We start from the raw sequence: 26,964 nt of genomic DNA on the forward strand, positions 1-26,964 counted from the left end.
CATTGATTCAAAATGTGCTTATTTATAATGGCTTTTTCAAATAAGCTGTTTTGTTCTTCTGCTTGTGACAGCATTGCCTGTTGGGAGAGTTATTTAATTAGCTTTTGCACAAATACGCCTACCTTGTTCCTATGGTGGTGGTTTAGTCACTAAGTTGTGTCTGACCCTAGTGACCCCATGGACTGTTGACCTTGTTCCTAACCAGAGGGAAAAGGGTTCTTAAGCCTAGCAGTTCTGGTGTTACTAAATGACTGTTAGCGTAAATGGAGAAGATGTTCCTGGAGGGACATTGTATACCTTTTCACCTGGAACCTCACCCCTAACTGAAACATCCATGAGAAACGCTGACAAGAACATATCCCCGTTCTTTTCCACTCTGTGGCATTCTTCCAGGTGGGAAGCTATCACTAGTTTTATTTTATTCCTACCTAGCTTGCATTAATCTCCCTGTACTATGTTTTTGAGATTCCTATCATGTTGATATATATTCTTATGGTTTTCTCCTTTTGACTGTTATGGAATATTACAGCATATATTTATATTTTATGAATTCATTCCTCCTTGGTAAATACCTAAGTTATTTCCATTTCTTTGCTACTATGAACAATAGCAAACTAGACAGACATGCATTTTTCCTGGGTACATACGCAAGAGTTTTCCTTAAACGTATAACTAGAAGTGGTATTTCCGGAATTGTAAATTGGGTTCATTTGTAATTTTAACTTAATGGTGCAAAACTTTCCCCAAATGTCTTGTATAGCAGTTAGCAGTGATTAGAAATTCCATTTTCCTAAATCCTTCTCGTGTTAGATATTATCCAACTTAAAAATTTTTGTCTGTCTGATAAGTAAAAAGAAGTCTCATTTTAATATGTATTTTTGTGCTAACTGGTGATATGACTAGTGTGTATTTCTTCATACATTTGTTAGCAACTCAAGATCCTTCTGTGAATTGCCTGTTTGCATCCTCCTCCCATTCTTACACTGGGTTGTCTTTTTCTTGTTGATCTGTAGGCGGTATTTATTTACAGTGGATAATCACTATCTGTTATGCATCATGTGTGCTCAGTCACTTCAGTCGTGTCTGACTCTTTGAGACCCTATGGACTGTAGCCCACCAGGTTCCTCTGTCCATGGTATTCTCCAGGCAAGAATACTGGAGTGGGTTACCAACCCTACCTCCAGACACAAAACCTGTGTCTGACCCAGGGACCAACCTGTGTCTCCTGCACTGCAGGTAGATTCTTTACTGCAGATCTACCCGGTAAGCTCAACTATCTGTTTTATATGTGGTATATACTGTCTCGAGGGTCTAGCCTGTCTTTTATAATCATGGTGTTGTTGAACAAAAAAAAAGAAAGTCTTATATTTTGATATATATTTGTGGTTGTGTTTGCAGTTTCCTATTCCAAAATTATAAAGATCATTTTATTTAATCTTGAGTAACAAGCAACATAAGAAGATTATTCACATTATGCAGTGGTGTACATCACTGCTGGGCATCCCACATGGTCCTAAGTGGTAAAGAACCTGACAATGCAGGAGACTTAAGAGACATGGGTTCAATCCCTGTCGGGAAGATCCCCTGGAGAAGGACATGGCAATCCACTCCACTATTCTTGCCTGGAGAAACTCCTGGACAGCTGAGCCTGGCAGGCTACAGTCCATAGCGTCGCAGAGTCAGACACGACTAAACTGACTTAGCACACACACACATAACTTCACTACCACATTACAGACATGAACTGTGAAGCCCAGTGGATCAGCACCTTGTTTCAGATGGAATTGGGTCTGTACAGTGCTAAGGCTGGTACCAGTAATAGTGGACTACACTTAGTGCTTTCTCTGGGATTTATAAAGCTATATAGTTAAAGGATTATATCTTCTCTTGCTCTATGCATTTTTGTTCCATTCATTTTGTTATCAAGGTTATGTTTGTCTCATTAAATAAGTTTGCATGCCTCCCCTCCTTTTCTGTTCCTTGTCTTAATTTGAGTAAGGTTGGGATGCACTGCTTGTCTTAGTTCAGGCTGCTATATCAGAATACCATACCATAGCCTGGATATATAAACAACAGAAATTTCTTACAGTCTGAAGGCTGGAAATTCCAAGATTAAGATGCTGGCAGAGTCAGTGTCTGGTTGAGGACCTATTTCCTGGTTCATAGGCAGTCATCTTCTCCCTGTCTTCACAGAAGGAGTGAAGAAACTGTGGAGTCTCTTTTATAAGATCACTAATCCTATTCATGAGGGCTCTGGAGTCAATGCTCTTATGTCCTAGCTGCCTCCCAAAGGCCCCATCTCCAACACACTGGAGATCAGGTTTCAATACAAATTTCAGGGGAGGGGTAAGGGGACACAATCATGTGGTCTATAGCACTGCTCCTTGGAAGGTTGGTAAAACTTGTTTTCAGAACCACCTGGACCTGGTGTCCTTTTTGAAAGTGTGGCACTCGACTACTGTTTTGATATTTTAAATAGTTATTGTTAGCTGTATGTTTTCCATTTTGCATCTGGGCAAATTTGGGCAATTTAGAATCTACACTCTCATTTATATCCATTTGGAAATTGATATCAAAACTTCCAGCACTTTGCTTGAGGTTACACAGAAAGAGAGTAAAGAAACAGCTTTAAAATCAGTGTCCTACACAGACTTGTGGACACAGCAGGGGAGGGAGAGGATGGGACAAATTGAGAGTAGCGCTGACATATAAACACTACCATGTGTGAAACAGATGGCTGGTGGGGAGCTGCTGCACAACACGGGGAGCCCAGCCTGGCGCTCTCTGAAGACCTAAGGGGACAGGACGGCGGGGAAGGGGGACGGAGGAAGGCTTAAGAGGAAGGGGATATATATATAGTTATATAGTTGTGACAGATTCACAGTGTTGTATGGCAGGAACCAATACAAAATTTTAAAGTAATTGTCCTCCAATCAAAAATAAAAAAAAAGAATCAGTCTCCTAAGTTTAGGCCAGTAAACCACAGGTCCTAGATCAGAGATACCAACAGTCTGTCCATTGTCTTATGCATCCTCCACTATAATCAATAAGACAATGGATGCACAATGACCAGCACTCTGGAAACTGATAGGGACCCTCATGATGCTCACGGGAATGCTGGTGTTGGAGCTCTGATGGCACCGATGACTTTCTGAAATGCTTGAACCACACGGCCTATTTGTACCCGCCAACAAAATTATGGCTCTCCAGTGTGGTGTGCTGAGCACACAGTGTATACTATGCATTTGTCATACCTACTTTCTTAAATAGCAGGGACAAAATCTAACTAATTAGGTCATTATAGAAAGGCTGCTGCTGCTGCTGCTGCTGCTAAGTCGCTTCAGTTGTGTCCAACTCTGTGCAACCCCGTAGACGGCAGCCCATGAGGCTCCCCAGTCCCTGGGATTCTCCAGGCAAGAACACTGGAGTGGGTTGCCATTTCCTTCTCCAATGCAGGAAAGTGAAAAGTGAAAGTGAAGTCGCGGAGTCTTGTCTGACTCTTAGCGACCCCATGGACTGTGGCCTACCAGGCTCCTCTGTCCATAGCATTTTCCAGGCAAGAGTGCTGGAGTGGGGTGCCATTGCCTTCTATAGATGTTAAAATCAAGGACTTTGCAGGGAGTCTTACTAGATTTGAGTCTCACCTCCTTCTTCTTCCCAGGCTCAAAAGACTTCCCAGGTGGCTCAGATGGTAAAGCATCTGACTACAACGTGGGAGACCCAGGTTTGATCCCTGGGTTGGGAAGATCCTCTGGAGAAGGAAATGGCAACCCACTCCAGTACTCTTGCCTGGAAAATCCCATGGATGGAGGAGCATGGGGTTGCAAAGAGTCGGACATGACTAAGTGATTTCACTTCCATCTTCTAGCTGGGCAACCTCAAACATGTTTCTATGACTTAGTTTACTTATATGTATCTGGGAAAAATAATAACTGCAACATGGAAACGCTGTGATAACTAAAAGAGAGAATGCATAAGAGGCATATGGCAGAGTAAGCAGTACTTACTTACTTGGTACCGAGAAAGCAGTCGAAAAATGTTACCTACTCTTACTGCTATTGGCCTTGGGCATCTTACAGACCAAGGTGTGAATTCCAATCTCATCTGAAACAAGCTGCTAAGCCTCTGAGCTTCAGGTTTCCTTGTCTGGAATGTGGTAGACAACACATAGGTCTGCCTAACTTGGAACACTGCTGTTCAGATTAAATAGGAAAAAATAATGTATGTGAATAATCCTTGTTGCTTGACAATCAAGATGGGAGACCAGCCTAATCTGCTGGCTGCTAACCTGCTTTGAGAAGTCTTGAAAAGAAATTAAAAGTTGGAAGGAGAAGGAAAAGTAGAGAATGTGCAAAGTTATTCTAGATGTACATCAGACATAAGCGGTGCTTATGGAGAGAAGTGAATGAGTACCATGAGAAATGAGTACAATGAGAAAGGGTTGAGATGGTGAGCATATGAAATGCAGCATATGAGGAATGGGACCAAGGAAAGGCTGGACTGCTGATAGATAAATGTGAAGAAAAATATTCTGGAGAGGCACTCGTATGAGGCACACGGGAAAAGCAACTTCCATGTGATCCCCTCCTCCACCACAACCCAGCCCCCCTCCATCCCACCTGCACATTATACAGAGATGGTAAACTTACAATCACAATGACGAAGTCGAGCCAGCACCAGACACTTGTGAAATATTTCCTAAATCCAAAGGCCACCCATTTCAGACCCATCTCCAAGATAAAAATGTATGTGAAAATAGTGTCAGTACATTTAAGTAATTCTTGGATTTTGGGTTGTTTATCAAGGTTAATATCTTCAAATACCTGAAATGATAAAGCACAGCATAGGTCAGGTTGAACTCTCTGCTGACTTTACTTTTTATTGTTCTTCCTTATTTGAATAAACTAGGATCTCTCTTGGTGATGAGATTTTGCTTAAGGCTGAACTTTTCCAGTAGAAACAATTCCTTGAGTAAGTAAAACAAAAGAAGGAAAATCCTATTTCTAGATTTCCGTTGCCACTATATTTTCCCAGAGTCTCATCAATGGGCCCTGGAATGTTAAAAAAAAAAAAAAAAAAATCTTCCTAATGGATCATCACACTATCTCCTGGTCTTCCTAATCCTTTCAACTCTTGCCAACAATATCTTGCCAACTTTCCCAGAACCTCCCAGTGGCATTCACCATTTCTTTCATCCTCCTAGTTACCTGGGTGGCTCTATTCAGTGGCTGTTCATTGCTTATAACATCAAGTCTGAAAACCTTAGTTCATACTCTGGATCCTGCCAACCCTGAGGCTCGCCAACCCCACCACAAACAGCATTATCCACTTATCCCAGTGTTCCCTACAGATGTGATCATTTTTGTACATGAACCATGATGTGCAAAAGTTTGGGAAGCACTGGGCTAGAGCTCCCAATGTAAATTACTTCAAATGTTGCTAAGTCGCTTCAGTCATGTCCGACTCTCTGCCTAACCCTAACCCTAATCCTAACCCTAATGTTAGGTTCTGTGGACCATATCCCACCAGGCTCCTCTGTCCATGAGATTCCCCAGGCAATACTACTGGAGTGGGTTGCCATTTCCTTCTCCAGGGGATCTTGCCAACCCAGGGATCGAACCCGAGTCTCTTATGTCTACCTGCACTGGCAGGCAAGTTCTTTACCACTAGCACCACCTGGGAAGGCCCAAACATTCATTAAGTGGGACTACGAAAATTAGACATCTAAGCTTTTGGAGAGACCCTTTTTCACACTACATTCAAACATTTCCTTAACCCAAAGTATGTGTGTGTGTGATTCTTCAGGGTCTGTATTGCTAGGCTATAAGCTGTCCTTTTGGCCTTTACAGTGTTACTGAGGATGAAAGAAAGGAGAGAAGAGGCACTAACCCTGCCAAGTCACTTGGGAAGGCAAGAAAGAAATCAGCAATGCTGTTAGGAATTAAGGTAATCTCACAGTCCCGCAACCCTAGAGAAAAAGAATAGAGAATAAAACAGTCTCACTTTCAACCCCCAAGTGGGCTTTTGACTGAAGAAGGCCCTTCATCTCCTCCTCTCCCCCACCGGCTCCTGGTCAGCCTTTAAGATATCAGCTTAGCTGATATCTTCTGTAGGAAACTGTCCTTCTTCCACAGGAATGGGTTAGGTGCCATCCACATGGCACATTGCTTCTCTGAGTGTATCACTATGGCCCTAGTTATAGCTGTCTGGACTCCATCTGTCTTGCCTACAAGCCTCCAAGCTCTTGAAGGTCAGGGGTTGCCTGTTTGCCTCTTTCAGTTCAGTCGCTCAGTCCTGCCTGACTCTTTGTGACACCAGTACACCAGTCACTCTTTGGGACTGCAGCATACCAGGCTTCCCTGTCCATCGCCAAGTCCCAGGGCTTGCCCAAACTCATGTTCATCGAGTCAGTGATGCCATCCAACCATCTCATCCTCTGTCATCCCCTTCTCTTCCCACCTTCAATCTTTCCCATATCAGGGTCTTTTCCAATGAGTCCATTCTTCGCATCAGGTGGCCAAAGTATTGAAATTTCAGCTTCAGCAACAGTCCTTCCAATGAATGTTCAGGACTGATTTCCTTTAGGATTGACTGGTTTGATCTCTTTACAGTCCAAGGGACTCTCAAGAGTCTTCTCTAACACCACAGTTTAAAAGCATCAATTCTTCGTCACTCAGCTTTCTTCATAGTTAAACTCTCACATCCATACATGACTACTGGAAAAACCACAGCTTTGACTAGACAGACTTTGGTTGACAAAGTAATGTCCCTGCTTTTTAATATGCTGTCTAGGTTGGTCATAGCTTTTCTTCCAAGGAGTAAGCATCTTTTAATTTCATGACTGCAGTCACCATCTGCAGTGATTTTGGAGCCCCCCAAAATAAAGTCTCTCACTGATTCCATTGTTTCCCCATCTATTTGCCATGAAGTGATGGGACCAGATGCCATGATCTGCACTTTTGAATGCTGAGTTTAAGCCAGCTTTTTCACTCTCCTCTTTCACTTTCATCAGGAGGCTCTTTAGTTCTTCTTCGCTTTCTGCAATAAGAGTGGTGTCATCTGCATATCTGAGGTTATTGATATTTCTCCCAGCAATCTTGATTCCAGCTTTTGCTCATCCAGCCCAGCATGTCTCATGATGTACTCTGCATATAAGTTAAATAAGCAGGGTGACAATACACAGCCTTGATGTACTCCTTTCCTGATTTGGAACCAGTCTGTTGTTTCATGTCCAGTTCTAACTGTTGCTTCTTGACCTGCATACAGATTTCTCAGGAGGCAGGTCAGGTGATCTGGTATCCCAATCTCTTTATGTATTGTCCACAGTTTGCTGTGATCTACACAAAGATTTATTGGCGTAGTCAATAAAGCAGAAGTAGATGTTTTTCTGGTATTCTCTTGCTTTTTTGATGATCCAACGGATGTTGGCAATTTGATCTCTGGTCCCTCTCCCTTTTCTAAAATCCAGCTTGAATATCTGGAAGTTCACAGTTCACAGACTGTTGAAGCCTGGCTTGGAGAATATTGAGCATTACTTTCGTAGCGTGTGAGAAGAGTGCAATTGTGCACTAGCTTGAACATTCTTTGGCATTGCCTTTCTTTGGGATTGGAATGAAAACTGACCTTTTCCAGTCCTGTGGCCACTGCTGAGTTTTCCAAATTTGCTGGCATATTGGGCAGAGAACTTGAACAGTATCATCTTTTAGGATTTGAAATAGCTCAACTGGAATACCATCACCTCCACTAGCTTTGCTCATAGTGATGCTTTCTAAGGCCCATTTGACTTCACATTCCAGTATGTCTGGCTCTAGGTGAGTGATCACACCATCGTGGTTATCTGTGTCATGAAAATCTTTTTTGTATAGTTCTCCTGTGTATTCTTGCCACCTCTTACTATCTTCTGATTCTGTTAGGTCCATACCATTTTTGTCCTTTACTGTGTCCATCTTTGCACAAAATGTTCCTTTGGTATCCCTAATTTTCTTGAAGAGATCTCTAGTCTTCTATCTCTAGTCTTCCCATTCTATTGTTTTCCTCTATTTCTTTACATTGACCACTGAGGAAGGTTTCCTTATCTCTCCTTGCTATTCTTTGGAACGCTGCACTCAAATGGGCATATCTTTTCTCTTCTCCTTTGCCTTTCGCTTCCCTCCTTTTCTTAGCCATTTGTAAGGCCTCCTCAGACAATCATTTTGCCTTTTTGCATTTCTTTTTCTTGGGGATGGTCTTGATCACTGCCTCCCGTACAATGTCGTGAACCTCCATCCATAGTTCTTCAGATACTCTGTCTATCAGATCTAATCCCTTGAATCTATTTGTCACTTACATTGTATAATTGTAAGGGATATGATTTAGGTCATACATGAATGTTCTAGTGGTTTTCCCTACTTTCTTCAATTTAAGTCTGAATTTGGCAATCAGGAGATCATGGTCTGAACCACAGTCAGCTCCCGGTCTTGTTTTTGCTGACTGCCTCTTTAGGAGAGACAAATCTGAATGGTGTTGAAAGCTCATTTCCCATTTCATTTTGGAAGCTTAGCAACAAGCTGGCTCAGCAGGTCTGAGTTTGCTCAAAGGAAGAGCAGGCTGATATCAGAACTGAGCATTGGAAGCTCCCATAATGTAACTAGGCCTAATCCAGGATGCTCCCATTTCTATGTAGTTGCCCAAATCAGAGCTTCACAAACTCTAATGAGCCTTAAACCACCTAGCGTCTGATTCAGCAGGTCTGGGGTGGGCCCAAGACTCTGAATTCTTAATAAGCTGCCAGGTGATATGAGGCTGCTGGTCCATATACCAAATACAGTGGCGAGGGACTAGATGTTTCTTGTCTCCATTTCTCTATAAATACGTGCAGTGAAACAAGGCCTGTGTCTGTCTCCTGGAAGCCTCTGCATTGTGTGTTCAGTCTCACTCTGCCCAGCCTACTCTTGCCTCATCTTAAGGCAGATGAGAACTAGGAGATCTGTGTGCCCTCTGCTGCTTCTCTGATTGTAAGTTTTCTCACACAGGTGTCTGTGTGACCTTGTGACAACAACATTGCTTTTCCACTAAATAGCACAGGGTGTGACAGATAACAGCGATTATTTGTGGAATAAGAGCAAGAACCTTGTCACTTGGAAGTATAGATAGCTAATGAAATCTAATCACTGGAAGATTACAGGGACGCCTACAGGACGAGTGATAAAAAATTAATCAAGGCAATTCTCTGGGACTGTTTTAGAGAAATTTGCTTTTTTGTTTCAGGAATAATTTACGTAGCAGTAAGGAGGTAAATGGGCTTCCCTGGTGGCTCAGTGGTAAAGAATACAGCTTCCAATGCAGGAGACATGGGTTTGAACCCTGGGTTGGGAAGAAGAACCTTCTGGAGAAGGAAATGGCAACCCACTCCAGCATTCTTGCCTGGGAAATCCCACGGAGAGAGGAGCCTGGCAGGCCATAGTCCACAGGGTTGCAAAGAGTTTGAAGAAGAGCAAAGCAGGCAAATGGGCTGTCTGTTGATCACAGGCTCTGGTGGACTCCAGTGCATGCTCATCTCCTCTCATCTGGAGATTATACAGGTGTAAAGCACTAACCAGGAAAGTAGGGGTGTAGGAGCAAGACAGGTCCTTGTCCCTCCTAGTAATTTACTGTGAAATGTTCTGTGACTCTAAATCAATGAGGGGAACTCAGTACTCCAGTCACCTGGGATGACAAATACTAAGAGAATTTAGTTTTACATTATGGCCATTTTAAGAGGAAACACAAGACATAATGGGAGGGAGAGAGAGAAACATGTAGGTGATAAGAGAGAAAATACTGTTGCTCAAGGTGAGGGTATGTGTGCAGAGGAGGAAAGAAGGACAAGGTGAGGAGAGAGAGCAGAAAGGAGTTCATGACCATATGGCTAGGGAGGTTGATTGATTCAGTTATTTCCAAAGCTCATCAGAACTCACAACATACTTCAATTTGGAAGGATCTGTCATACACATAAAACAGTATCTCTTTTCCCTCCTCTCAAAGGATCATGAGTAGTGAAAAATACCAAGGCAACTTATATCCTATTCTAGCCCCTGTAGACTTCTCCTAAACTTTTTATCTTTTTGAAAGCAACACAAGGGCCATCAGGAAAAAAAGAGAATAGGAGCATTGCCATCTAGAGGAGGAAACATGTAGGATATGCTGAAAATGTCTAGAAATCCTCCAGGAATGATGGACAGACTTGGAGTTAAGGTCAAGACTCCAATAGCCACTTTAGAGTTCCAATCTGGGGACTTCCCTGGTGGTCCAGTGGTTAAGATTCCGTGCTTCAGTGGCAGGGGGCACAAGTTTCATTCCTGTTCAGAGAACTAAGTTCCCACATGGTGTGTGGTATGGCCAAAAGACAAATAAATAAATAAACACATAAAAATAAAGCGCTGACGTGGGTCATGCTTCCCACAGGTAAAGCCTCTTCGCCTTGGGGATTTCCCAGTTGCAGCATTTCTTCAGAACATCATGGCAAAATCCTGTCCCCTAAGAGGATACACCAACAGAAATCCCAATTCTTCCTAGTTCCCCCACATTCACAGCTCCTTGAAGGGCCAAGTCGGAATGAAGCCACCCAGCTGCCTTGCCCCGCAATGTCCCCACAAGACCATGACAATTTACCAGTGCCCCACTGCTCAGCAGAATCACAAAGATAATAAAGCTCTCAAACCAGCTGTGTTTCACTATTTGGTAGCAGATTTTTCGCAGGCTCCACCAAGTGATCCAGGAGGACTTTCTCTTGTCCACAGTATGGCATAGAGAGCAGCAATTCAGGCCTGCAAGGAAGTAGAGAATCACTATCACGAGTGTCTATAATACACGTGCATTAATAGCCCAACTCTTCACCCTCCTTGTACACACCATGTAACTTTGCAAGTCCTCCAACTAAAGAGTTGGAGTCTTTTTCCAACACTTTGAATCTGGGTTCAGCCATGTGACAACATTTGGTCAACAGAGCAGAATAGAGGTCATCATATGCCAATTCAGACTCAGTGAGAACTTCAACAAAGATAGAGAACTATAGAAAGTATTAAAAAGAACCAATAAGAACTGAAGAAAATAATAACTGAGATGAAAAAGAATATAACACTGAGATGAAGAATACAATAATTGAGATGAAACCGTTTAGAGGATGAAGAAGAATGAAATTAGTGATCTGGAAGACAGGGTAGTGGAAATTACCCAATCAGGATAGCAAAAAGGATTTTTTTAAATGTGAAGAGCTTAAGGGATCCCTGAGACAACATCAAGTATACTAACATTAGCAACATAGGGGCCTCAGAAGGAGAAAAGAGAGAAAAGGGACAAAAAACTTATTTGAAGAAATAATGACTGAAAACTTCCCTAACCTGGGGAAGGACACAGACACCTAAGGCCTGAGATGGGAGCACAGAGATTTTCAAACAAGATGAACCCAAAGAGATCCATGCCAAGACACATTATAATTAAAATGTCAAAAATGAAAGATAGGGAATTCCCCAGTGGTCCAGTGGTTAAGACTCCATGTAATCAATGAAGAGGGCATGAGTTTGATCCCTGGTCAAGGAAATAAGATCCCACATGCTGCAAGGCATGGTCAAAAAAAAAAATCATAAAAAAACTAAAGATAGAGAATCTTAAAAGCAGTAAGGGAAGAACTAGTTACATGCAAGAGAAACTTCATAAGTCTATTAGATGATTTTTCAGCAGAAACTTCACAAAGCAGAAGGACTGGCACAATATATTCAAATTTTTGACATTTTAATTATAATGTGGACTGCATTATTATCATGTTATTGAATTCTTGCCCACATTTTCTAAGTCTTTGTTGAAATTTTTACTAAAATGAAGTTCTCCATTTTCCTCCCTAGTTTGGTGAAAACTCTTATGATCATCTCTTTGAATTCTTTACCAGGTAAAGTAAATTCTTTACCAGGTAAATTACTTAACTCTGTTTCTTTAGGATTTTTCCTGGGTTTTGTTTTTCTTTAGGGTTTTGTTCTTTCATTTGGAATATATTCCTCCATACGCATATTTTGTTTGAATTCTAGTTTTTGTTTCTATGAACTAGATGAAATGGCTACCTATCTTGGTATTCAAGGAATGGACTTATGTGGAGTGTTCCCGTGTAAACAGCTTGCACCTGGTATCTTCAGTGGGGTTACTGGGGCTGAAGCTTGCCAGGGGCAACTCCTGGGGAGCACTTAGGTATCTGAGGCCACCTAGGCGGAGCAGCTGAGGTTAGAGTGGGCTTGGGCTGGAGTCAGGCCTTGGGGAGTGCTAAGTCCAAGGCTACCTTGGTGGGGTAGCTAGAGCTGGAGTGAATGAGGGCTGGGGAGAGTTCTGGGGGTGAGGCAAACAAAGGTGCTCTCTGCTGCCTCTGACCCCACAAAGGGATCCAGCACTTCTCTGTGCATTTGGCAGAAGCTCTAGGGTTAGAACATGGATTTCTTTCCTCTGTTCATGAGATTTCCCAGGCAAGAAAATGGGAGTAGGTTGCCATTTCCTCCTCTAGGGTATCTTCCTGACCCAGGGATCAAACCTGGGTCTCCTGCTTTGCAGGCAGATTCTTTACTGTCTGAGCCACCAGCGAAGACCTGACTAACACACTAGGGTTGGTACATGGATCTCTTTCTGGTATAGTCTAGATGCCCTTTAAACTGCTGTTTTCTTGCTGATCCCAAGGTGGGTGGGTCTGTGCTCTGGCCCCACAACAATATCCCTTCCTCCTATAGGTCACTAAGTTGAGGGTGCAGTTCCCATGGATACCAAGTCTCCATCTGTCCTACCTGATCTGTATGTTCTATCTATATGCAGTAGCTGTTCCATCAGTCCTCGAGTCTTTTTCAGGGGAAACTGCTCTACAAGTAAGTGTATATTTGGTATTTCCACGGGTGGGGGTGAGCTCGGGGTCTTCCCACACCACCATCTTGGATGCCTTCTCCCAGAAAAAAGTCTTGAGAGATGAGTTGAGGGCCTGGCCACAGCTCTAGCCAACCCCAGATTTATGGTCAAGTTCTCTTGATCTATGACCTCAAGGATATCCTGACAATTGATGTATTGGGAACTCTACCAAGTGGTAGGAATACTGGCTCGGTGAGCTTTCTAGAAAAGTTGTGCCAAGTTTCTACTCTATAAGTTGGGCTGTATGAATTGACCTCACCTGAATCAAGAATTTCCTGAAATGGTCTCCAGAAGCCAGGGGAGACTCTCTTCACTTTTGTCTCCAGTAGAATTAGAAAGAAAGGATCTATCAAACTATAGAGCTTCAAATAACAGAATCCCATCCAAATATTCTATGAACTGAATGTAGGAATATTGCCACTTACCTTCGGGCAAACACCTCTCTGGTTCCTTTTTGGGAATCATTTCAAGTACCCGCATAAAGGGATCCTGTGGACCAATGGTGCTACATTCTGAGAGCACACTCGCAGCATCAGACTTCTACACATCAGAACAAAGGAAAGGGGGAATCATTTTCCAACACTCTCTGTCACCATGGTTAATACCTAATATCTTATTTTAGGACTTTTAATGCATGGAACTAGGTAGGTATGAGGTTTGTCTAGAAAGTATCCCTCTTGTTAGGTTCTGTCCTAAATGCTCTGACCAGCCCTGACTCCAAGACAGAATTCTCTAATTCCTCTCCCTTGGATGAAGCACATGACACAGTGTCTTAACCTTTTCCTCCCTCCACATCTTACCTCTGATCTGCTGTCAAACCACACACAGAAGCCAGGTGATGAGGAGAAGGCCACTTTACTGACAATGAAATTGTCAGCTACCTCAAGTCCCAGAATAATAGGCTTAGAACAGTGGTTGTGTTGATTTTACTTTCCAGGAGACACTTTGGCAATGTCTAAAGATATTTTTTATTTTTGCAATGGCGGGGGGATTCTATGGACATCTCGTGGGTAGAGGCGGGGTACTGCTAAACACCCTACAATACCCAGAACAGTCCACCATAACAAAGAATTATTTTCTGGGCTCAAATGTCATACTGGAGAGGCTGAGAAACCCTGGGCTAGATCTTTGCTTAATAATGTAAGTTTGACAGTTTGCTCTGTACTAATCTAGATATTTTTCCATAGTGGCTATTTTGAACAAGGTAAGTGGATGAGCTATGTTTCTTCTGGGAACACCCTGGGAAAATTACCTTCCGAAGATTCTGTATTGACATAGGAGGATCATCTCCAGAGAATAGATCAATTTCCACACTCTGAATTCCTGGACTAGTGAGATCCTTGCTCTTCTGATGGACTTCGCTGGCCTGACACTGAGAAACCAAGAGTAGAATTAATATTCCTCCTGGACATCTCACTTGGGATGAAACAAGTTTGAATTCTATTTGGTTTTCTGTTCATCATGAAAATTTTGACATTATTTAACTTTTTCTCTTTACTTTTAAAAACTGTTCCTGAAAAAACTCAACATAAAATAATTCTGGAAAAACTATTATAGGAAACATATAATGAAACTTACTCATAAGTAATGTAATCAAAACAACATGATTTGATACAAAATTCAGCAAATAATTAAGAAGTGAATCTTACTGTATCCTTTCAATTCAATGGCTAAATAATAAATTGTTTAATAAATGGTACTGGTATAATTAGTTATCCCTGAAAAAATACTACGATGCCATAATACAGTAAAAATTAAAAATGATAATCACTTGATATTCCAATGTAAAAATACACGAATAAAACTATTAAAAGAATAATTTGGAAAATAATTTTGTATTCTTTTAGGTACAGAGGATTGAGCTGGCAATATAGGCAACCGAAACACATACAGAAAATATGAAAATATATTATAATATAAAAATAAAAAATGAATTTTGTCTGATGACCTGCAGCTAAATCCAAGGATATGCAAAGTCACATCTTAAGAAAGGTTTCGTCCTAAAATATATGTGAAGGTTCTTGTGAATCTGACATTGTATGGGCATAATTTAAGAATGCTGCTCCCCATTGAACACATATACACAAAAAACAGATACACATTATCTATGGACCAGACACAGAACAAAAATAAAGTAATAACAATTTAAAGCATGCAGCAAGTAATGATGAATAAAAGTGTCCTGTGTGAAAAAGGAAACCAGAGTTATACCCAAAGCTTGAAACTCTGGGCTGGGTTGAAGTTCTTATACGTAAGAGAGAAAGTTAAAAGAGTTGTGGCCAATGCTTGGGGTTACAATTATACAAAGCTGCATACCTAGGGAGGCAGGAGGAAGTACAGCCTCAGAAATAAGATCTGGGCAAAGGGAGCCACTGGCTTAGCGACTGGATCTGCAAAATGCCTAGTATCACTATTAGAGAAGAGTCAGCTGCCAAGATAAGACTTAGTTCTGAATGGATCCCTTAGAAGGGTCTATTAAAGATACCACAGAACTTAGACTGCAGGGAGGGTGACAGACCCTCCCACAAAGATGAACTTCCAAATTTATATTCCAAAGTGTATGATGAGACAAACATAAAATCAGTAGTCCTCAAAAATTAACTACAGGGAGGTTAATTTCCTTGAGGAAAAAGAATAAAACTAGTATAGTAATCTAAAAATGTCATTAAAATTAATACATTTATAAAAAAGATATTCAGAGTGTTGCTTCTTAGATGGTAGAATAAGGAGTTCAGCAGAATGTTTCACAGTAAAATTAACATAAATGGTGGGAAATATTTGTAAAAATATATTTAAGGTTTCTTAAACTGTCCTAAGGGCATACAGCAAATGAAGAAATATTTACTTTTTAAAAAAAATCTGTGCTATTCAGTAATAACAGCAGGAGTCTATGGCACTTTAGCCATGACCTGTTCTCTCACTTCCCACCCCCAGCTCAGTTTGATGGGGGTGGGAAGGGAGATGTGACCAAGAAGATGGGGCTCCCTCTGCCCTCAGCTCCCAATGAAGAGACATGTATCTCATTAGAATGTGCAGGTCACAGCTTTTCTCATCTCCTCCAAATCTGAGTTGAAGAGGCTAAATTTCTGGTGAATGTGGTCAAGAAGTTGGATTTCTTTTTTCATTTTAGTTACTACTCATAGAACAGAGACTCTATTCCAAGTTCAAAAGCTTGACAATACTGGGGCCTTGATCTCCCTTACTCCAGCTAGTCCGCAGGGCAGAGATTCCATGCAGGAAGAGGGAGGCTGAGAGATGAGAGACTACTGCCCCTCCGAGTATCCCGGGTAGTGGCTAAGACATCCTCCCCAGGGTGGCAGGCAATTCATAAGAAACAAAATCTCTTTTTATGCTATATTCACTTCACCTTCCACACTCCTTTTCTCACCTTTCAGTCAGTTCCAACTCTATATTTCTTTTGGTGCCCAACCAAAGGCATTGGATTCCCTCATTGCCCCAGCCCACTCTGAACTCCTCTGGTATGTCCCACCTGTGCCACATGTGCAGACCATGATTAGAACCAGCCCCAGAGGTGCAGCCACCACACTGTATACCTTTATCATCTCTGCATAGTGCTCAGGACAGGGCAGGCAACCAGTACCCCATGGCAGCTCCAGCTTTAAACGATCTGTGAGTCTATGTATGAACCTGCGTACCTGTTTTCCAGCCTCAGGTTGTGTGACAGCCTGTGCCTTATCTTCACCAGGGGGTTCAGCATCATCTTCTTCCTCTGCAAGTGGGGCCAACCAAGTCCGATCATACAAGGCCATTGGTACAGAAGTTAGTACGCCAAACTCCTCCCAGATCTCTGGGCCCTTTCTCATCCCTGTGACCAGGGGAATGATATCTTTGATCTTTCCACCAGGGTCTTCTGTCACCTCTTTTTGCTTTGATAAATGTCGCTTCCTGCAATGCTTCCTGAAAAAATGCTCAAGAGTATGTATTACAAAACAAAAAGCCCGGCAGAACCGATCCAGGGCTATCTGGATTTTGGTTTTCTTGACTTTTCCCTCCAAGTGTCCATTTCTCTCCTCATTGCTGAAGGAATTGAGTAGCAAGGCAATGAAGAGGTTGAGTACCTAGGAAGGGGCAAAGGGAGAGGGACATAGGGAAAATTTAGCAAAGGAAACAACACAGTAGGGTTCCACAACAACTTTTCCCCAAGACTAGAAACAAAATCAAATGAAAGTTCTACGTCCTTCTGTCTCCCAAGAAAGTTCATCTATAAAATAAAGAAAAGGAGAGAAGATTGAGGAAGTAATAGAGACATCAAGATAAGACCAAAGAAAACTGAAGTTAAAGGGTGCAAACAGCCAGATGCAGTCTGTCTGTGTATAAGCAGTGTGTATTGTAGAGCCTGGCCAGGGTAAGGTGAAAGGCATAACCATGTGGCAAAATCAAAAGTGGATATTCCTTGGGGATCAGCCAGAATCATGAGGTTGGACTTTTGCTGGAATTGCCCACATGGATATGAGTCTTATGTCTAGAACCGCTGTGCTACAAGGTCCTCTCCTATCTGCACAATTTGAGAGATGGTACACTCGTGCAGGTTTTTTACCTCTTTTGTTTGTGGCTCTCACCAGTTCAAAAATATACAGCTTTCTGGGGGAAGAGTTTTGTGGGTGTTAATGGGTCCAGTCACACTTCCTCAGCTTCACAATGAGAATTCCCAAGTCTGAATCTTTGCTCAAGTTACCCTCTACTTGCTAAGTCCTCTTTGGCTTCCCTGGTGGCTCAGAGGGTAAAGGGTCTGCCTACAATGCAGGAAACCTGGGTTTGATTCCTGGGTTGGGAAGATCCCCTGGAGAAAGAAATAGCAACCCACTCCAGTACCCTTGCCTGGAAAATCCCATGGATGGAGAAGTCTGGTAGGCTACAGTCCATGGGGTTGCAAAGAGTCAGACATGACTGAGCAACTTCACTTTCACTTTGCCTCTGAAGTGCCTTTTTCAAGTACCGTGTCTCCCACAATGTCTTTCTTAGCACTCCCTTCCCACTCCCTTGATCTTGCGTATCTCCTGCTGTCTACTAACACCATTTATTAGATACTGAGGACAGTTAATTATATTTGTATGAGGATCATTAATTATATTTGCATGATAGTCTCAATTCTGAGATCTTATGCTCAGGTATCCTTGACTGTCTCCTGTCTCGTCACACCCTCAATGGTGTACACTTAATTAATTTCTCCATAGAGTACCATGTTTCCAGCTGTAAGTAACAGATACAGGGCAAGCTTACATAATAAGAAAATGCCACATGACAAGATGTTTGAAACTAGAAGACGGGACCAATTATGCCCTGACAATAGGTTTGTTGCACCTTCAGTCTACCTTCCTTAGTGCTGACTTTGTCTTGCTTTGGTACTTCTCATGGCTGCATGATGTTTTTGGTTCTACCAAGAGTCACAGTCATAAAAGGGCTGGAGGAAGAAAAAGGACCACTTTTTTCATCATTCCTCCTTCCTTCTCTCCTCCTTTTCCTTTCCTCTCCTCCTCCTTCTTTTAAACAGCAAGAAACCTTACTCTGTGGACATTTCTTTACATCTTTGTTGTCATTGTTCAGTTGCTCAGTCATGTCTGACTCTTTGCAACCCCATGGACTGCAGCACGCCAGGCTTCCCTGTCCTTCACCACCTCCCAGAGCTTGCTCAAACTCATGCCCATTGAGTTGGTGATGCCATCCAACCATCTTGTCCTCCGCTGTCCCATTATCCTTCTGCCTTCCATCTTTCCCAGCATCAGGTCTTTTCCAATGAGTCGGCTCTTCCTATCGGGTCGCCAAAGTATTGGAGCTTCAGCATCAGTCCTTCCAATGAATATTCAGGGTTGATTACCTTTAGGATTGACTGGGTTGATCTGTTTGCAGTCCAAGGGACTCTCAAGAGTTTTCTCCAACACCACAGTTTGAAAGCACCAACTCTTCAGCGCTCAGCCTTCTTTATGGTCCAACTCTCGCATCCATACATGACTACTGGAAAAACCATAGCTTTGACTATAGAGCCTTGTAGGCAAAGTAAGGTCTCTGCTTTTTAATATACTGTCTAGGTTTGTCATTGCTTTTCTTCCAAGGGGCAAGTGTCTTCTAATTTCATGGTTGCAGTCACCATCCATAGTGATTATGGAGGCCAAGAAAATGATAACAGTCACTGTTTCCACGGTTTTCCCCATCTATTTGTCATGAAGTGATGGGACCGGATGCCATGATCTTAGTTTTCTGAATGTTGAGCTTTAAGCCAGCTTTTTCACTCTCTTCTTTCACCTTCATCAAGAGGCTCTTTAATTCCTCTTCACTTTCTGCCATAAGGGTGGTATCATCTGCTTATCCGAGGTTATTGATATTTCTCCCCACAATCTCGATTCCAGCTTGTGCCTTATCCAGCATGGCATTTTGCATGATGTATTCTTTACATCTATGGACCAAATTAAGTAAAATATCCCTACCTCAGCCAATCAGTGGCGATTTGAATAATCACTTGGAGTAGGATAGACATTGGGGCATCTTTAAAGTACTACATGACAGGTTTTCTTTCATGCTTACCATACTGTCTTCAAATCAAATTCAAATGCAGATTTTTGAATATCATATAACATTAAATTTATAATACTATATTTAAATAACAATTTTCACTAGTAAAGTGTTGGAAAAGAAGCTAATGCATTTGTTTAGCCCATGCATTTAAAACAACAACAACAAAACTGAGACACTCACCACAAGTTTTCCAATCACCATGATCGACAGAAACACAATAACGCACAGCGTTGGGTTAGCTTCTTGCATGCATTCCCACATGTTTTCAATCCATTCGCCACAGAGGATGCGGAACACCACCAAAAAGGAGTGGTAGAAATCCCCCATGTGCCAGCGCCGTAAACACAGGACTTCAGGGTCACAGGACTTTAAATTATTCTTTCTGTTATTGAATTTAGAGCCGAAAAGCTGCATGCCAACTACTGAGAAAATAAAGACCACAATGGCCAAGACCACAGTCAGGTTTCCAAGGGCTCCAACAGAATGGCCAATGATCTTAATCAGTGTGCTTAAAGTTGGCCAGGATTTGGCTAACTTGAAGACCCTCAGCTATAAAAATAATAATAATAAAAAAAAGACAATAAACAAAAATGGAAGAAAAGCCAGTTAGGACAAATTCCACCTGCTCAGCTATAATTCAAATGACTTGTTCCCAAACCATAGCATTTATAACTTTCAAAAATTTTTTCAAAGCCAAATCCATCCTAAACATGGTCAGCAACTCCATGCCCCAATCTGATATTCACCCATATCTATTTTTTGTTTTAAAAATGAAACATTTGGTCTAATTTTTTTAAGTGATAAAGACTTTGGGATCATAATGGTAGAACTGAGCATACACATTAATTAAACAAAATGAATATATTGGAACCCTGTATAATATTGGTTGTTGCTGTCACTAAGTCATGTCTGACTATTCTGTGATCTTCATGGACTGTAGCCCACCAGGCTCCCCTATCTATGGGATTTCCCAGACAAGAATACTGGAGTGTGTTGCCATTTCCTTCTCCAGGGGATCTTCCTGACCCAGGGATCAAATCTGCATCTCCTGCATTGCAGGCGGGTTATTTACTGCAGCACCACTGGGGAAGCCCCCAATATGATGTTGTTCAGTCGCTAAGTCATGTCCAACATTTTGTGACCCCACGGACTGCAGAATGCCAGGCTTCCCTGTCCTTCACTATCTATACTAAGAGTCAAAAACTCTGCGCCCAGGGCCAGATCCATCCCATTACCTGCTTTCACATGGCCTGACAGGTGAGAAAGTTTTTTATATCTTTAAATGGTTGGAAATAATTTTTTAAATATTTCATTGCACATTTAAATTGTATAAAGTTCCAATTTTCATGTCTGTAAATAAAGTTTTATTGGAACACAGCCATGCGCATGTGTACTCTAATGTCTACAGCTAGTTTTGTGCTTGATGGCAAACTGAGAGGTTTCTACAGTGACCATATGGCCTGTAAGACTGAAAAAATGTACCATCTGCTTTTTACAGACAAAGTTTGTTAACTCCTTCATTATATAATTGAGCTCACAAATTGATGTATTGCGCCTAGGAGGACTACTCAAGACACGTTCTCTTTTTCCAGAGAAAAATTCTCTCCGTGGAAACTTGTAGGAGGCAACAACAGAAAAAAGCACAGTAACTAGTTTCACAGATTATTTCTTATATTAACTTTTAATGTAAACCAATGGTTTCACTCCAAAGTACAATCCTGTTAAGTGTCAACTTTGGAGTTGGCCCAAAAGTTCACTTGGGTTTTTCATAAGATGTTAAAGAAAAACCTGAACAAACTTTTCGGCCAACCCAGTATTTGTGGAGGGGCAGGTAGATACTGCAGGTCAGTTAGACTTCTATCACAAGAGAGGGACCACTGCTGTCTACATAAGGGGAACTGGGGGCATCTCAGGGAGAAAATGTGGTTCTATTCTTGTCCACAGACAAACTCATAGAACTCCTTGCCTCAGAGCATGGCTATAATAAGCCTAACCATTAGTAAAGCAAATGTAATTTTGCTCACCCAAGCACCAATAAAACTTTAGGGAGCAGCCTAATAATGCCTGATTTTAAGCAGTGTGATTTTCTAATATATGCCAACTATAAAATATATGCTTAAGTAACTGAATCAAATGTCTTATTCCACATGTTTAGAAATCCTATCCACATAGAAGGAGAAATATTGTATGATACCTCTTATATGTGGAATCCAAAAAGAAATTATATAAATGAACTTACTTGAAAAACAGAAAGAGACTCACAGACTTAGAGAACGAACTTATGGTTGCCGGGGAGAAGGATGGGGGGTGGGGGAGAGAGATAGTTGGGGAGTTTGGGATGGACATGTGCACACTGGTATATTTAAAATGGATAACCAACAAGGACCTGCTGTATAGCACATGGTACTCTTTTCAATGTTATATGGCAGCCAGGATGGGAGGTGAGTTTGGGGAAGAATGGATATATGTATATGTATGGTTGAGTCCCTTCACAGTTCACCTGAAAATATCACAGTATTGTTAATCAGCTATACTTCAATATGAAACAAAAAGTTTTTAAAAAGAAAAAAAATCGTATCCATGTCCCCTCCAAAAAAGTAAATCTTTGAAAGAGGATAAGAGGTAACCTTTTGTGGTTTCCTGATTCCCTTCCCAGATGTGATTTCTTTGTGATTTCTGCCCATACCTCTTACGGGGTCTGCCGCATGGCCATTTCCGGGCCACGTCTTATATTTTCCCTAGACCACAGACTCCTTGAAGGCAGTGCTTCCCCCACCTTTCAGTCTTCCCCTGTACATATCAGGTACTCGGCAAAGGCTACTGGGGTGCCTCCAGTGGTTTGTGGGTGAAGGGCAAAGCCTGCAGAAAAGGACTGTGCTACTGGGAACAGTGAGGAGGGACCCTGTGGGACAACACCCACTGGCAGCGCCTGCCCCCGTCCTGGGCTCTGCAGTACATCCCCCTTGGTAAGCCCAGCTGTGAGGGTGCCTGGCTTAGAGTTGGGGGGTGGGGAAGATGGTTGGAGGGGTTGCACACACAGCAGGGAGCACAGTCCTGACACCAGAAGACATGATTTTGCGTCTGGTTGCCTGAAGGGTCATCTTGTGGCAGGGGAGGGAGGAGAGTAGGGCTTCAACAGAGAGAAGACCACCTGGGACTCACGAGTGTATTATAGACCTGGGTGGCAGGAGGAGTGTAATTTTTGTCCTCAGATCAAGGTAAGATGGTAAGCTTTAATCGGAAACTAGCTATTGAACTCACTGAAGACTCTTCAATCCTGGCAGATAAGTTATTCAGTAAAATAAGAAAGTAAGTGCCTTACCACTCTTAAGGAACGAAATGATATCCAACTTTTTCCTGAAACTATATGGTTTAATATCACATCTGCCAAACTCAGAAGAGCAACAACGCTGTCAAAAATGTTCCATCCTCGACGAAAGTAGTGGTAGGGATCCAGCGCAATGATTTTTAGGCACATTTCAGCCATGAAAATGCCAGTGAAAACCTACAGTGAGGCAGAAAAACAAAGAGAGAAAAAGAAGGTATGTCCAAGGGAATTACAGAGGTTACAAAGAAATAAACTGTATTCTCATACTTGATACAATATGCCCTGCAGTCCATGAAGAAGAAACATTTACCACTGTAGGATGGACTTCACTTTACCTTTTCCTCTCTCCCCATGACCCCACCCCACCCCAGCCTCCACTCCAGTATCACCAAGCTAACAGGCATCAGGATGGAGAATAAATATTATTTTCCATTCTGTTAAAAAAAAATAAAGCAAAATTGGCTTCTTGGTAGATGGCAGAGTAATAGGAAGTGTCAAGCAATTCCTCCTCTGAATTCTCTTTAAGATACTAACAACTCCAAAGTGAGGGGAGTTCACAACAGTTCTGAAAAGTAAAGATAAATATCATTCATAAGCCAAAATACAAAAGCAGTTTATCTAAACACTCAACCTCAATACTTTGGTCAGAAAAAAAAAATTTTTTAAGTGCCCAGACACAGAAAAAATATCTTTGAGCAACCTGATATAGAGGATAATCCCTGAGTTGGTTATGGTTGAAAGGAAGATTAGTGAATCAGAATATAATCTTAAAAACTCCCTCAGAATGCAGGGCACATCATTCCAGAACAAAATATTAAAGAATTAAAAGGAAGGGCAAGAGTTTAAAAAGCACTAAACTATGTCTTTTCCATGAGAAAAATAATTCTTTGCCTTTAACAATTAGATAAATACAGGCTTAAGAAACTTGCAAAATGTTGCACAGTAGCCATATTCAAAATCTATCTCCTATATCTTTGCAGAAAATAAGGCAAAGCATTTCTTCATAGCAAATAGCACATTCTCTATCCTAAACACACACAGAAATTAAGCAGAAATGCGGAAAACCATAGTATGAAAATAATACAGTAATATAAAAAGGGTTTTTTGTTTTTAATAAAAGAGGGTTGGGCTTCTATTGTGGCTCAGATGGTAAAGAATCCACCTGCAATATGGAAGACCTGGGTTCGATCCCTAGGTTGGGAAGATCCCCTGGAGAAGGGAAAGGCTACCTACTCCAGTATTCTGGCCAGAATTCCATGTACTATACAGTTGCAAAGAGCCAGACACGACTGAGTGACTTTCACATAAAAAGGGTTAAAATCTTTTTAAATGTTGTTCATTATAAGACTCTCCTCTTTAATTCTGGAAACAACAGCAACAACCTATAAATGATTAAATCTCTTTATTAAAAGTAACAGGTGGTCTATTTTTATAAATAATGAAATGACTATTTATAAAATATAACCCTAAAATAAAATGACACAAGTTAAAATAAAAGGATGGGCAAAGTTAAACCCCAGATAGGCAAATAAAAAGAAATCAAGAGTGGCAAAGAAAAATCAAAGCTTATATCTATATTTTCCCTTTAAATACTGCTGCCTGTGTGCATGTGTGTACTAAGTCTCTTCAGTCTTATCCAACACTTTTCAGTCTTGTCCGACTCTTTGCGACCCTATGAACTTTAGCCCACCAGATTTCTCTGTGCACGGGATTCTCCAGGCAAGGATACTGGAGTCGGTTGCCACGCCCTCCTCCAGGGGATCTTCCTGACCCAGGGATCGAACCCGCGTCTCCTGTGGCTACTGCACTGCAGGCGAATTCTTTACCGCTGAGCCATCAGGGAAGCCCCCAACATTGCTGTCTATCCCCAAAATGCCACAACCAGTGCCTAAAAGCATGCAGTGTTGTGTGTTCCAGTTAGTTGTGCAGGATTCTCCTTCCCCTTTTGACGCACTCTTCCTCCTCCTGTCTCTTTCAGGCTTCAGGTGTCTTAGCCTGACAGCATCACTAGATGCCTGGGGAACCATCAGTTTTGCAATCCAATTCAATTGCTACTTATGACTTCTTGGGAGCTCAATGGACTCCCCTTGATTCAAGCAATTCTGAAGCCTAGAGAGCCTATTTCTGAGTGTAGTCCACAGAACTCCACAGGCCAGCTTAATCCGGCTCCACCCATCAGAGGAAGGAAGTCTGGATGTGTTCCTTCAAGCCCAGGGCTCCAAGACCTCCCATCATCACCATCATGGGGGCACAACAGATGAGGTGGCTGCTCCCTTTTTTGCATGTGTAGCGAATGGGGTGCATGGAATGGATGCACAGTCTATATAATCAGCTTTGCATGTTTCTCTTCAATTTCCAGGACCCAAGGTCCAGCTGCTGCCTGTGTTTTCAGACACCAACAATGTATCTGTGCCTTTGGCCTCTGGAGAAGAATGTCACTTAATTAGCCACCTTCCAACTGCAAAATGCAACTTCACATCAGTACCTGGGATGCCTGGTCAGTGGAAATATGAGAGGTGGGCTTTGGTTATTTCCGATAGTTGGATCAACAGGGGAAGTGATGGACAGACCACCTTTGCAATTGGGAAGCCCTGTCTATGGAGACAACCCTGTCAGAGACTTTTTGAGTACTCTCTGGAACTTATCCAATAACTCTATCTACCAGGAGGTACTGAAAGATGGGTCCTTCTGACTCTGTTGGGCTAGGTATTGTGGCCCTGAGGTCACATAACATTCTCCCTCCAAGTGAAACAACCTTGTCAGGCCATTCTGGGACACCTCAACAGGAGAGAACCAAACACCCTGGCCTGGATCCCAGAAGACCCAGCCTGTTAGAAGGTAACCTGTGTGTCAGGTTCATTGTGCAACATGGAATCTAATCCAACATATGCATACCCAAAGGGCACTTCTCCCTAAAGGCAGTATGGGAAAAAGAACCTAAATACAGACTATCTATAAGGAGACCCACCCTGGTCTTATACTGCAGTTCCCTGCTCCTCTTCATGGGATGTGGAACCTAAGGTGACAGGCACCCATCTACAGTTCTACACCATCCTAAACTTGATGCACAGAGGCAGCTCTGTGGACCAACTCCTGATTCAATAGGTACTTTGGGTTCTTGTCAATGTAAAAAAAATTTTAAACATCCACATACATACATATTTGGAAATATTCTGATGCTAAAAATGATCATCTTCGCTAGTAAGACCATAAGAAATTAGTTTCTTCTTTGTATTTCCCTTGTTTTTAAAATTAAAAAACATGTATTGCTTTTTAAATTATAAAAATAACATGAAACTTTAAGAAGAAAAGACTTGACATTATGATAAGGTTTTTAGCTAATTAACTCATTAGCAAATTAGGGTAGAACATTCACTGAGTACTTACCATTTCTGATACTTGGGAAACTAATTTACCCTTGGGCCTTCTGCAGGAATTATGAATTAAAGTGAACAGTTCTTGAAAAGTCTGTTCCCCTATCTTAGTTTTTCCAATTTAACTGAGACTACTGAAGCAGACTCATCTGGAACCCTACCCCCACTCACTCTCTACCTCGCAACCCACTCCTGGGAAAGTAAATCTCCTAAAGCTTCCAGGCCCTGACTCACCCTTACAGGGAAAATAACACTTAGCAATGGCAGTGACATTATTTTGTGACAAATGATGTCATTAACATGACTAGGTACCATGGTACTCATTACCATGGGTCCTTGGATATGGTTAGTATTTTCTTGATTATCCAAAATAGTTGACCTTTTAAGATGTCTACTTGCAGACTTCTGTGGTTGCACAGTGGATAAGAATTTGCCTGCCAATGTGGGGGCCACAAGTTCGATCCCTGGTCCAGGAAGATTCCACATGCCACGGAGCAACTAAGCTCATGAGCCACAACTACTGAGCCCACGTGCCCAGAGCCTGTGCTCAGCAGCAAGGGCAGCCCCCACTTCTCACCACATCGAGAAGCCTAGGCACTGCAACAAAGAGGAGCCCCCACTCACTACAACTAGAGAAAGCTGAAGAGCAAAGCAACGAAGACTCAGCACAGCCAAAACAGAAAAAAGAAGATGTCTACTTGCTTCTGTCTTACCAGTGAATGAATCTTTAGTCATCCATTAGATGACTAAAGACATACCTTAACTAGAGCGTGAACCATACTAGACATACCACACTAGAGAGTGAACAGGGGCCCATTGAAAGTTACTGAAATGGGTAAA

The 26,964-nt window shown here is 41.9% G+C and overlaps 1 protein-coding gene across 1 annotated transcript in view; it reads right to left on the minus strand.

Moving 5' to 3' along the window:
- The window catches only part of SCN11A (sodium voltage-gated channel alpha subunit 11), an 89,604-nt gene that overhangs the window by 25,822 nt on the left and 36,818 nt on the right, over positions 1-26,964 (minus strand). The window contains exons 14-20 of the mRNA XM_019985154.2: positions 22,745-22,927; positions 19,603-19,971; positions 16,548-16,970; positions 14,144-14,263; positions 13,317-13,431; positions 10,630-10,784; positions 4,650-4,823 (exon numbers count right to left, since the gene is read on the minus strand). Of these exons, the coding sequence (XP_019840713.2) occupies positions 4,650-4,823; positions 10,630-10,784; positions 13,317-13,431; positions 14,144-14,263; positions 16,548-16,970; positions 19,603-19,971; positions 22,745-22,927 (1,539 nt within the window). The remainder of the gene's footprint in view (positions 1-4,649; positions 4,824-10,629; positions 10,785-13,316; positions 13,432-14,143; positions 14,264-16,547; positions 16,971-19,602; positions 19,972-22,744; positions 22,928-26,964) is intronic.

Source organism: Bos indicus, chromosome 22 (assembly GCF_029378745.1).
Source record: "Bos indicus isolate NIAB-ARS_2022 breed Sahiwal x Tharparkar chromosome 22, NIAB-ARS_B.indTharparkar_mat_pri_1.0, whole genome shotgun sequence".
Taxonomy (NCBI): Eukaryota; Metazoa; Chordata; class Mammalia; order Artiodactyla; family Bovidae; genus Bos; species Bos indicus.